The sequence below is a fragment of the Chenopodium album genome, chromosome 24 (genome assembly GCF_948465745.1).
Source record: "Chenopodium album chromosome 24, dcCheAlbu1.1, whole genome shotgun sequence".
NCBI classification, from domain to species: domain Eukaryota; kingdom Viridiplantae; phylum Streptophyta; class Magnoliopsida; order Caryophyllales; family Amaranthaceae; genus Chenopodium; species Chenopodium album.
The window spans coordinates 2,740,986-2,754,631 of NC_137857.1; the positions used below are offsets into that span (position 1 = coordinate 2,740,986).

At 32.7% G+C, this 13,646-nt stretch overlaps 1 protein-coding gene across 1 annotated transcript; it reads right to left on the bottom strand.

Moving 5' to 3' along the window:
- Positions 1-4,927: 4,927 nt before the first annotated feature.
- Positions 4,928-11,116, bottom strand: LOC145612621 (putative sulfate transporter 3.4). The gene is made up of 13 exons (XM_081667956.1): positions 10,583-11,116; positions 9,081-9,129; positions 8,789-8,996; positions 8,199-8,370; positions 7,768-7,833; positions 7,529-7,642; positions 6,694-6,810; positions 6,415-6,541; positions 6,010-6,296; positions 5,736-5,926; positions 5,503-5,588; positions 5,322-5,398; positions 4,928-5,224 (listed from the first exon to the last, which is right to left on the bottom strand). Exons 1-13 carry the CDS (start codon positions 10,904-10,906, stop codon positions 5,072-5,074), a joined length of 1,971 nt encoding a protein of 656 aa, XP_081524082.1. The 5' UTR covers positions 10,907-11,116; the 3' UTR covers positions 4,928-5,071.
- Positions 11,117-13,646: the final 2,530 nt, after the last annotated feature.

Consider the following 13,646-nt stretch of genomic DNA (forward strand, 5'->3'; position numbering starts at 1 on the left):
GTCTAATTAAAAAAACACACACAAAAGTTTTTGGTATAAATGAAAACTAAAACCTCAATTCACTAATTGAACTCAATAGTGGGCAACCTTGCATTTAAATAAAAACAAAAGATTTTGATCATGCATTCATGCATATACACATCTAATACATGATATATCATTTATCATTCGTACCATTATGTGTTGTTTTAGGAAAGACGTTTTGTATTGAAACATTATTTGTTCGGTTTGATTTAATGTTTCTTTCGTACATGTCTATGTCATTTTTAGAATTTAACACATTTAAAGTCCGCCAGTAAAAATGCAAAAAACTTCTACATAATTAATACAAGTTTGACATTAATAATTTAAGTCAATGACCCTTATATAAGATCGAGGTGAACTAAATCAGGACCGTCTTCTCTAAAGATTTGCTACTTATGAAAGGGTCTATAGAAATTGCATGTAAGAAGTGTCGAAGATACTTTTATGGTTAATGAGGATTTGCAAATTAAGATGAGAAGATTTTGATGACCTAATTTGAGTTGTCTCTACAGAAGTACATATGAATTGTCATTTTTACGATCCCAAAAAAATAAACAAATCATCAATGTTAGCAGGTTGTACTCTACATGTGTTGTAACTCAATTAATATCTTCAATCCAATGGGCTAACATGACAGTATTAACTTCCTCGGCAAATTTTAAGATGCACCATGGTGCACCTAGAAATAGGTGCACCACGCCTATACTTTCGAACAATTAGTGTAAAAATCAGAACAATTGCAAATTTTAAACATGTAGTAAAAATATCTGAACATCGCAAATTTTGAACATTTAGTTAAAAAATCTGAACAATTGCAATGCATCATGCCTATACTTTTGAACATTTAGTAAAAGAAATCTGAACAATCAAGAATTTTGAACATTTAGTTAAAAAATCTGAACATTACAAATTTTGAACATTTAGTAAAAAAATCTGAACAATCGCAATGCACCACGCCTATAATTTTGAACTTTTCGTAAAAAAAATATGAACAATAACAAATTTTGAACATTTACTAAAAAAATCTGAACAATCGCAAATTTTGAATTATTACGAGTCAGACAAATTTTGAACTGACTCGTAATAATTCAATAGTTTTGTAATATATACTGAACATTTAATGTATACAAAATGAACATTTTTTGATAAAATATGAACATAAAAATTGCATGTTTATGTTCAATTTTTGTGACGTGTTCATATTGTTTTTACTAAATGTTCATTTTTTGTAAAATGTTCAATTTTTTTTACTAAATGTTCAAAAGTATAGTCGTGGTGCACCTAGAAATAGGTGCACCATGGTGCACATAATACTAATTGAACTTCCTGTTCTTCCAGGCCCGTGAGGCCCACCTCTCAAATTTTACTCACCCAACTCATTTCTCAATTGTTGACATTGTACTTGTGATTGATTTTTGTACATTAATACTCTCCAAATTTAAGGATGAAAAAAAAAAATACTTTCTCCGTTTCATTAAAGTTGCAACAAAGAATTAATAACCTTTCAAATACAATATTCACTTGAAATTGGGATTAGGGTATAGTTGATCAACCATAGCTCACCCTCATTTTGGCCGAGTTAGGACATCATATATTTCCGACCTATAATTGGACTTTTAATATTGATAAAGCTATTCTGGACATAGGCCTACATATTCCAATTTGTTTAGGGTACGGATTCTTGGCCCCAACTTTAATTTATTAATCTTGATCTCGGTTCTAAATTAGCTATATCTTGGTTTGTTTTAAGAAAATAGATCAAAGTTATAAATATTTCTTTCATTATATATGATGACATAATCATTATGCACCTTATAAAAACATAATACCAGAAAACAAATTCAAAAAAATGTATACTGAAAAAATATTTTATTTTTTAGCAAAATGATTATTCCCCAAATTGGTGGCTTATACCTAAAAAAACAATCCAAAAATATCTTTCTTGGGAAGGAGAAAAGAACTGAATTTAGAACCACAGAAAATTACAATTTTAAACCCTTGATCTATCTTGAATGCTCCATACTACAAGTAGTATATATGTACGTATATATTTATATTAATATTTATGTGGTTTGGTTGTGTGTGTGAATTGTGAGTGGTCATTTGCACAGTTGGTACTCCATAGGACCATAGCCTAACTAATTTCGTACGTAGATGCAATCATGCAATGGCATGCATTTATTTCAACATGTGCATAACTTACTAGTAATTAAACAAGTTAATATCCAGGGCCGTCTCCGACAATTTGGTCGCCCTGTTCTAACTTTTAAAATTGGGCCCTTCAATTTTGGAGGACTATTTTAAAAGGTTAAAAATATTATTATTATAAAATGGCTTTTTTTTTTCGAGTACAGTACTACAAATTATTATAGAGCTTAAATATTCATAGTAATAAGTTTAATAGCAATTCAATAAAACAACAAACAAAAACTTTTTATTTAAAAAGTGTCATCCTTTTAATATTTTTTGAAACAAAATCCACAATTATATCTTCATAATCAAAGATGAATTTTTAGGTTTTAGTTTGAAAATGATGGTCTTTTACGAGGAAGAAGGTGAATTTGTAAGGTTATAATTTTTATTTTTTTAAATTATGGGCCCTGATTTTGGGGGGCCCTGTTACGTGTGAGAAAAAACATGTCTAAAGACGGCCCTGTTAATATCCATGCCATCATTATTATTATATATATAATCTTTGATCTATATTACCGATCAAGTTTCAAACGACAAATTAAAAAATGTCGCCTTATTAAGTTTTACATCTACTTCATCCAAAGTAGTACGACAAAGTCATATCAACAATAACGTAATCAATTCGAGTTTGGTCATTGTAACATAATACACATATCATATTCCATCAAATTAATTTCCGGTAATAATGTTCCCTATTTTGAAGTAGATCATAAAATAGTACTTACATACACCATAATGAGCAGTACAACTGTACAGTTAGGAGTTCGAGTAAAATGATGTACCGACAAAAAGTTAGTTGCAGGTTGATCAAGAACCTACCAAGCTAACTATCATGCATGAGATTGCGGTTATTGCAAAGGTGGCGGGCCGGCGGGGGCAACTAGCTAGTTAGTACGTGGTGCCATGAATGTAGTAATTAAATGCATGCAACAACTAACATTATATATATTCACGTAAAGATGCATGCATGCATGACGAGTGTTTGTTGCTTACCTGGACGTGGTTGTAATAAAGCTTTATTTTTGTCAACTACTATCATTCATGTATCATAAAATCATATTTGTGTAAATCATGAAGAGATGATAATACAACTGTACTACTTGCTTCTTCCATGGACCGCCCCACATTAAATTATCAAGACATTAAATGTAGTCTAGGGTTGAGTTTTATTATATAAACATGAAGAAGTGGATGCGTACGTAGTGTATGTTAAAGAAGAGAGTTTTCATACATAGCTCAATTGTTGTTTGTAGTTATGGCTAGAAGGGTAGCTTTAGTGCTATGGCTTGTTGCTTTAGTGGCTGCTTCTTTGAGTGTTGAGGGTAGGGATGTTAGTAAGATTAAGGATGGAGATGTGAAGAAGCCAGAGACATTTTTGGGTGGAGTTGGTGGTGGTGGGGTGTTTGGTGGAATAGTAGGGTGGAAGAAGGGGTGGGGTGTGGGGATTGGGAAGGGAGTTGGGTTTGGGATTGGGAAAGGAATTGGGTTTGGGATTGGAGCTGGTAAGCCTGATTGCTACGGTAAAGGAGGACTAGGTGGTGTAGGTGGTGGTTCCGGAGGTGGTGTAGGCGGTGGTTCCGGGGGTGGTGTTGGTGGTGGTGCAGGAAGTGGTACTGGCGTTGGTGGTGGAACGGGTGGTGGTGTTGGAGGTGGTGCCGGTGGTGGCACTGGAGGTGGTGCTAAGGGAGGACATGGGAAGGGTGGCTACTATGGAGGTGGTGCTGGTGGTGGCACCGGAGGTGGTGGAGGACATGGAAGTAAGGGAGGAAGTACGGGTGGAGGGGTAGGACAAGGTTCAGGAGGAGGAACAGGTGGTGGTGCTGGTGGAGGTATTGGCAAAGGAGGTGGTGTTGGTGGAGGAATAGGCGAAGGAATCGGAGGAGGTGTTGGAGGTGATGGCGGAGGAATAGGCAAAGGAATTGGAGGTGGTATAGGTAAAGGTATTGGTGGAGGTATAGGTGGAGGTATTTGGAAGGGAGTCGGAGGAGGCATTGGGGGTGGTGTTGGTAAGGGATTTGGAGGTGGAATAGGTGGAGGCATATGGAAAGGAGTTGGTGGAGGCATTGGAGGAGGCTACCATAAGGGGATAGGAGGAGGAATTGGAAAAGGAATTGGTGGTGGAGTAGGAGGAGGTGTTTACAAAGGTATTGGAGGTGGATACGGTAAAGGGATTGGAGGAGGAATAGGAAAAGGTATTGGTGGTGGCATTTGGAAGGGAGTTGGTGGAGGCATTGGAGGAGGCTACCATAAGGGGATAGGAGGAGGAATTGGAAAAGGAATTGGTGGTGGAGTAGGAGGAGGTGTTTACAAAGGTATTGGAGGTGGATACGGTAAAGGGATTGGAGGAGGAATAGGAAAAGGTATTGGCGGTGGCATTTGGAAGGGAATTGGTGGTGGAATTGGAGGCGGTGTTGGTAAAAAGTTCGAAGGAGCAACAGTTGTTGCCCACAAATCACCATCACAACACTGAAGGATCAAATCATCTAGTGTTTGTAATTCCCTTTGTTGTAGTAGTCTTTCAAGCATCATTTCCTAGCAAAACTTTTGCTACTAATTGAATGTTGTTTCTATTTCCCAAATTAATATTAGTAAATGTAAGATGTTACATTTGCATATAATTGTATCACGTATGAATGATAATACCAGCTTGTGCAAATTCCTAGTACTTGTTTTTTTCCCCCCAATCGATGATGATAATACCAACTCAAAATGACCAGAAGAATGTCGAACTAATAATTGGATCAAAATTATTCATATAATTTTTGTTTGTAATATATTCTTATATAGATTTAATTAGCTCTAGTTGAGAAATAACTCCGAATTATGGAGTTCTTACATCTTTGATGCCACAAACCTAAGCTAAGCCTTCTACCTTCCTTGAAGCTGTCAAATCCAAAATGGCTTCTCCAACAGACATGTGAACCCCATTATTAGAACCAAATAATTCAAGCACCTTTGATTTGTGAAGCTTCTCCGTCACACTCCCAACAGGATTTACAAGAGTCAACTGCAAGAAATACAATCACATTGATTCCAAAAAATGAGCACAAATTTAAATGTAACTTGAAATAATCCAAGTCAACCAAATCTTAGCTTCTAATTACCTGTAATGATCTCTTTTGGATGATCTTTCCGAGCTCTTGGATGGTGTCGATTCCACTCGTATCAATGGCTGTAACCGCTGCAAATGTGGTCAATTGTTGTTTGGTTATAACTAGCATTTGGTGGTAAGAATGAAGTAGTAAGGTTAACCAATTTTCAAGCAGTATTTTGTTGAAAATGTACCTGTCATGTCTAAAATTACGTATTTTAGCTTGGACTCTCTATTGGATTTGATCCAATCTTCCTCTTCCCTTATAGATCTTAGTATTCTGCAAAAAATTTAGTTGATACTTAGGACAGACTTGCACCAAAAAAATATAGGAATATATATCAGTGTTTAATACAGTATATCAGTAGTGTTTGAAAATTCAGAGTTTAATATGTCAGTAGTGTTTGAAAATTCAGTGTTTAATTACCGTTCTTGGAGGTAAGTTGAATTTGCAAAATATATGGGAGCTTCGACACCTAAAACAAGGAACGATGGGATCCTCGAGGCATTCTTGTAACGTTCAAGGCTCTGGAACATTTGAGTGCCTGGAATGTTGCCCAAAGACACAATGTTTGGTCTAGTTATATGCAGGAGAATCTTGAATAATGATATTCCAACCTGAAAATTTAGGTAGTCAATTATTTAACTTTACATATAAAAAAAGGGACATTCGAAAATTTGTAAATTGAGAATATTATTACAGCAAGGGAAAGCCCAGAAGGCACTGAGATGAAGAGAACGCCGAAGAAAGAGCTCAAACAAGCCACGAAATCAAGTTTGTCAACTTTCCATAATTTATAAGCGCCTTGGTAGTCTATAAGTCCAATAACAGCTGTTATAATGATTGCTGCTAAAACAACATTGGGTGTGTAATAGAAGAGGGGCATCAGGAAGAGCAGAGTGACTAATACTGCTGTTGCCATCACTATGTTAGAGAAAGCGGTCTTAGCTCCAGCATTATAGTTCACAGCAGATCGAGAAAATGCTCCTACAGGTTTAGGAAGTTTATATGTAATTGTCAAATTAGATATATGAGGATGACTGATGAGGTGGGCATACGAAAATTCTTATATAATACAACAGTTGGTTTCTCCATTTTAATTTACCTGTAGTCACGTAGCATGAAGAGCAGGAACCAACAACGTTCATTATGCCTATTGCCATCATTTCTTTGTTACCATCAACTTGATAATTTTCCAAGGAAGCAAATGTTCTACCAACTGCAATTCCCTCCTAGAGGTAACCAAATTGTATGAAATTCAGCATGATTGGGAATTGTATAAAATCCGTAAAATATATATTCAAAAGCACAACTTTAAAACTACAAATTAGGGGTGATTTTATAAGTTTGAACCAAAGAAGGCAAGGAACTAATCATCACTTACAGTTAGAGACAGAATACCAGTTATGAGTCCTGTTTTAGCAGCCAGAGCAACATGGGTACTGTGGAAGTATAACATGTTTACTGAAGGAGGATTCAGACCCTTGGGCAGTTGACCAATCTGTTCGACGAACAAAATAATTCAATTAATACAATCCATCAGCAAAATTGTTACTTATGACAGTTCAAGAAGTTTGTTTATTAGCACTTTGTACATAATTGGATATAACTAACAATAAAATCAGCCATTTTATCTGTCACGGTAGCACTAACTATAACTTGGATAAAAAATCTTATTTAACAATCAATTGTGTGTTGGTTCACTTAGCTTGTTTGATCAACCGGTAGTATTAGGTAGTTTTGTACTCGTGTTGGTTATTAACCAAGATTTTTGGTAAAACGTACAATTAAAAGGCAACCAACAGAATCGATTACCAAACAAGGCTGAAGTTTCATCATGAAAACGTTTCGTGCATATAGTGACTTAAAAATCATTACTACGGCAGCAGATGTGACACTAGTGCAAAAAACTGGACCTGATATACATGAACTATCAACAATCATGGTATCGGACCACCCAATAACTTTACGTGGCCAATATTCAACAGACCAAATCTCACATACTTTGGTTTAAAGAAAGACAAAGAGATTCCAAATCTTTTGAAAAAAGTTGATTAAGATTCAAAGTTCCACTTCCATTCCTTTTGAGGCATGTAAGGGCACATTGCAAAAAAGCCCTACAAGGTTTAATGGATAGAACTAAACGTCAACCAAAACGAAAAAAAAAAAAAACAAAGTATGAAAACGAAACAAAGCAACCAAAATGTGACCATCCTTACTTTGGGAATCTTATCTGCATTAGACTTGAGACAAAATACAATAAGGGTTGATAAAATCACAGATGCTAAAGGAGCCGCGGCTGATATCCAGAAGAGCCTAGGCTTCTTAGTGCTCTGAAAATCGAAGAAATAGAAACAAGAACAAAATTACAAACAAGAAAATAACATAACGAAACCATCAATAATGCATTTACATAGACATGAATAATGTTATACAATCTAGGATATGAATGGCTTACAATTTGTCTTGCTGCCAAAAGAAAAACCAGAAAACTGATCCCCATAACAATTGTTTGCCATGACCACTGCAACCATTAAAAAAGAAAAGATATGATCATCAGTAAATTATTCAGAGTACTAGAATTTGTACTACCCTTCAACAATCATGTTAATCAAATATATACACTGAAGCCTGAAGGTATTCAAATATATATACAATGCATTTGTGTTAGTAAATAAATGTAATACATTCGAGTTAGTATGTCACCAAGTTTTCGATTAACAGAAGTAGAGCTTCATCTTATTTTTTGTATCAATTATTGACCATTAAAGACTTAAACATGTCAATTCAATTGTGCTGAAACCATGCTCAAATGTAAATCATAATAGTATGTACTAGTCATTTGTTCGCGATAATACGTGTAACCTTGCACATCATGTAGTAAGTTACCTCATTTCTTTGGCTAAAAACAGAAGACGTGACAGGGATAATCTGCATCTTGCTAGTAAAATGTTTTATTCCAAGCAACCCTTTGAGCTGTTGAAGAGAGACAATGACTGCTGCTCCAGCCATGAATCCAATTAATGTGGCCTTTGATAAGAAATCAATTATAAAACCCAACCTATAATAATATCATATGATTAGACATAAGTCAAAGCATCCAACATAAAACATGATATATGTTCCAACAGTCCTACATAACCATTATTTTGTCAATAAAATTTCTCATAGGCATTTTATCAAACATATACAATGCACATTGTTACCGCGAATCATCAACACTAAAAACCCATCAATATCATATTATAAAAGATACCCATTAACTTAAATTCACTGAATTTTGAAATAGTGAACTTTACGTGTATTTTTTGTACAAGAAAATTTTAAAAAATAGATTCCTTTCTTATCAATTTTTTTTATTAAAAAGGACAACTTTAAAACGAAGTAGACTACTCTATGTGAATGTCACCCTTTTACAAAGTTGACTATTAAGTCGATATACAATACACCCGTTGTATACAAGTTTTTGCGCGTGTTACCTGAAAAAGCCCAACGAGGCCTGAAATAATCCGGCGAATAGGGTAGAAGTGAAAGCGAGTTTAAGGTAGAGGACGGAATCATTAACCGGTGAGACGAATTCGGTTAGCATTGCACCCATTACAAGAGATGCTATGGAAACTGGACCAACACCCAAATGTTTGGAACTCCCAAGAACAGAGTATATTAATGGTGGTACAAAACTTGAATCTGCAGAAATTAGAGTCTTTAATTAGTTAATTAACAAGCAAAATTCAAAAATTAGTAGGGTAATTAGTGATTAAGTGTGCTTACATAATCCAATTATAGGAGGCAAATTTGCAAGCTTTGCGTAGCTTATACCCTGCCATTAACAAGCGTAAATGCATTAATTTAGGCTCATAATCATAAAGTTTTGAAATGCCTAACCAAAAATTTCAATGTTTATCAATTGTCAAATTTTCTAGTGAAGTCTAATTAAACATATTGACTTTTATTTTTCTTTATACATTTGACAATTATATAGATGGGAATTAATGTTAAGCATTGAATACGAGTATAAGACCCTTGAAATTTAATGTGTCAATAAAGGAAAGTATTACTCCGTAACATATGTAACTTAAATACTATCTTAATTAATTATTATGTGTAATTTTAGCGTATTATTTGTGAGATATAAAATATTCTAAAGTTGTACATAATATTTTACGGAGGTAGTACTAAGAGGTAATATGACTATATATGACTAACATCATTTTGATGAGACCCTTGAATATTTGGTCCTACTTGTTATATATCTTTCTATGTAGTGACTTCCCTAATTTTTTTTTTGAAGAAGACATCCCTAAATTATTTTTACATAACTTATTTATGACAATTCAAATTTATAAAATAGTACAAGCTAGTACTATTTTATAAAATTTAAAGGTTTGTCAAAATTACTATTATCAAAATATAGAGTACTCTATATCAATTCATTATCGAAGGTTTGTGTCAATGCATAGAATCATGAGTAACTTGAAGATCAAGTTACCAAGTGTAAAATGTGGACTAGTAAAAAAAAATGTGGACTATTATGAGATAAATGTTTTTCATATTATTTTTTGTTTACTAGACACACGAGAAACATACTATCAAAATAGACTTTGCTAATCATTACGATGTACTGGTAGTATAAAGTTAGGTGGGAATAAAATTATAAAATGCATTTATGAAAAAATAAGAAATTTTTTTTATCAATTAGTTCAAAATATTTCAAGTTAATACTGGTATAGTGGTATTTACTACTCGTAGGATGTTAGATGAAATTGTAATAGTTTGCATTATTAGGCTGCACCAATCAATGAAATTGGAAAAGTTGGCATTACTACTTATTTCTAAAGGTATAATAATTATGAGTACCAAATATGATTATAACCAAAAACAGATAAAATTATGTACATATTCTAAAGGTAACATTACCTTATAATTTGATGCTTACCATTTTAATATGATTTGTTTCATTAATTACCATAATACATTCAACCTTTAAAAAGTTTGAACATATATTGCTACTTCTATACATGATAAAAATAATTATTATATAAGATATACATTGTATATTGTAAGAATCACTTTACGGCGTTTGTTATCCATATACTCAGAATCAAATTTACATAATTCACACCACTAGCACGTATTAATAAAATATAATCGATCAAGCATATATGGTGCAAACTGCATAGCAAAATGCAAGTAAACAGATTAAAAAAAGAACGAAAGAAGTACCAATTTATTATCCATAATATAAACGAAAAAATGATTAAAGAAATGATTACCTGTGGGATGGCTAGGCTAGCAATGGTGAGTCCAGCAACAAGATCAGATCTAAAGAGCTGAAAACCATAAGTAGGCAACCATTGAAGAATAGGGAAAATGTATTGAAAACCCAAAATCAATTTGGTTTTAAGATTTTTGTTCTTGAATTGATAAAGTGGATCATCTGGGAAGAAAATTTCATTAAGTTTGTGTTTGAGTTTTTGTAATGTGGTTTTTTTGGGTGGCAAAGAGACACTATGTATCCCTATACTATTCGGTACGTTTATCGACATTTCTTCTTGCTCGACGGACATAGTTTGATGACCTTGATCTTCTAGTCCCATACTCGTACAAGAAACACTCTCTCCTCGATCACCAAGTTTTTTTTGTGGGGTGGGAGAGTATGCTTGAAATTCTAAGGTGTAAAATGTGTATATATATAGGGAGTTTAGGACATTATCTAGATTGAAATAATAGAATGTAAATTAGGAATATAAATTATTGGACCCATCTAATAGAATTATAGTTTGTGGATGTGTTTTTTTTAATTTTATATATATATATATATATATATATATATATATTTATATATATATATTTTAGGGAAGGGGAAATGCTACAAGTTATAAACCGTTGGTGTGTGAAGAGGGAATATATATTTGAAAACAAATATGGAGTATATTAATTTAATGGACAGTTCTTAATAATTTGGAAAGTAAAATAAGAATTACATAAAAAGGAAGGAAATTATAATGACCGTGCATGGAGGGAAAATGAAGTGGCTCAACTACTACTATTTTTGAATAAAGTGAGACTTGAATGAATATGTTGATAGTTGCACACTTGCACTAGAAACAAATAATTCATATTGATCGACTCATTTGTACCCCTTTTTTTAGTGATCAATTATGATCGTATATATCGATATATGATTATATGCCATGTTCTCTTCACTCGAGCTTAGTATAATTTAATTTTTATTTTATTTTATCAATTTACTTATTATGTAATGATTTTAAAAATATTTTTAATAATTGCAAATGATTATTAAAATTTAGAATCACCTAGGGTGAAGGTGTTACATGCCATTATAACTTCCTACCCTAAGATGCTTAGCTTGATTCGATTCTCACACCATATTCAGAGGCCGAGTAGCTAGGATCCATGTAAGTTGTCACCGAAGATACAACCTGTTAGGGATTTGAAAATAGGATGTATATTATATTGCATACAAGGATGGGGCTATATCTTCATAATACATCTAGATAGGTTCACCTGATCAAGCCCACCACATGCCCGACCCTCTGGTTATTAAACATGAATATTGAATAAGGCTTAATAGTATGCAATAACATTTATTTTGATAGTTAATATTTTGCAATTGTTCGTTTCTATTTTATACTATCTGATCACTTAGTAACTTCTATCTCTTTTTGTATTAGGAAATAGGAACCAATACTTGTTGATTTCTATAACATGATATATATATATATGTGCATAATGTCTAACTCCATGAAATTGTACCTTGCAAGTAAGCAACAAGAACAAAGTACTATTGTATGATTCTATATATATATATACACATTCATCACCGTCCTAATATTGCTTAAAGACCGCATTTCAATTTCTTTTGTTTTTTCCCCTTGGCTTGTGCACAGCAAGGACAAGTAGACAAGGAGATAATTTCAAAAAACCCATTTTTTGTAGTAGAAGATATTAATCATGCAATTTGAAGATTCTATTCATACACACAAACAATTAAATAATGCAAAGATGTTATATGTCTTGATCACCTCAAAATTACATGATTAATACCTTAGATGAACTATGTAACCTAAGAAGAAGATGCAAGCTTTCTATTCCTAGAAAATATGGAAGGTAAAGTTGCACATCACAACTACTTTGGTAATTAAGTGTTTTTGTATTATGTTGTCCTTTTTGGTGATTGTGCTAAAATAAAAAAGGTGGTGAGAACCAATAATTAATATCCTAACTAGATATATGTTTTTCAATGATTCGTATTTATCACTATCTAGAAGACCCACCCACTTTGGTTGAAGACACTCCTTATAGCAAAAATGTGTTTAACTTGCCATATCATGACACATGGTTGTCTCTATATTATCTATTACAATTCTAAGATTCTTTTGATATAAAAAACCTATTATTTTTGTGAAGCAAAAAGGATAACGTAATAGCAAATTGTTGTCACATCATCTAATTAAATATCAATTTTACAATTTAATTCGTTTCAAAATATTAACTTCTTGATTCTTATAGAGAACAAATAAACTATTAGTTTGATCCAACTTAACAAGTATAAGTGAAATAGATATGTAAATGTTAGGTTGTTATTAGCTAATCAACTAGATTGATAAAGTTTCCAAAAGGGTGTGTATATCAAAATTTTGAGTTAAAATCTCGAGGGTATATCTGTTTTTGCGAATACTCTGAATTAAAACACAATAACGATCAAAAGTCTTTTCATTCATCTAATTTTTCAAATGAATTGCTCTAATTATATATTTTTACCTTTTTATAAGTATTAAATTTTCACATCAATAAAAGATATGTAGTATATTCTTATCAATTATTTTTCTAATTTTTTATTTGAAAAGTTAATTAGAATAAACATTCTAAAACAATTAATGTATAATATCATTAAGATCTTTTATAAACTATAATCTTTACACTATTCGATTCCAATAATGGACTAGCCATATGAAGGTAAAAGGTGGCACCAAACTTATAAAGAAATAGTTTACCCCAATACAATACAAAAATTCCATTATCACTTATTGTCCCCTAGCATGAGGCGAATTCACAAGCACAAATGACATATTGACATATTGTATAATAGAGCTAAGAACAAATTATTTTTTTCATTAATTATGATATTATTAGTAGTCCCATAATTATATAACAAGATACTTCGTATGACCTAATGAGTTTATTTTAATCTTAAATTTTATCATGGAGTGCATAGCCTCATTTGGTACGTAGGAATTCCTTTTTGTAGGTCCAAAAAAACAATTTTTAGGGGATTCCTTGGATTTTGAAGAACATGCTCCCGTGATTTTTTTA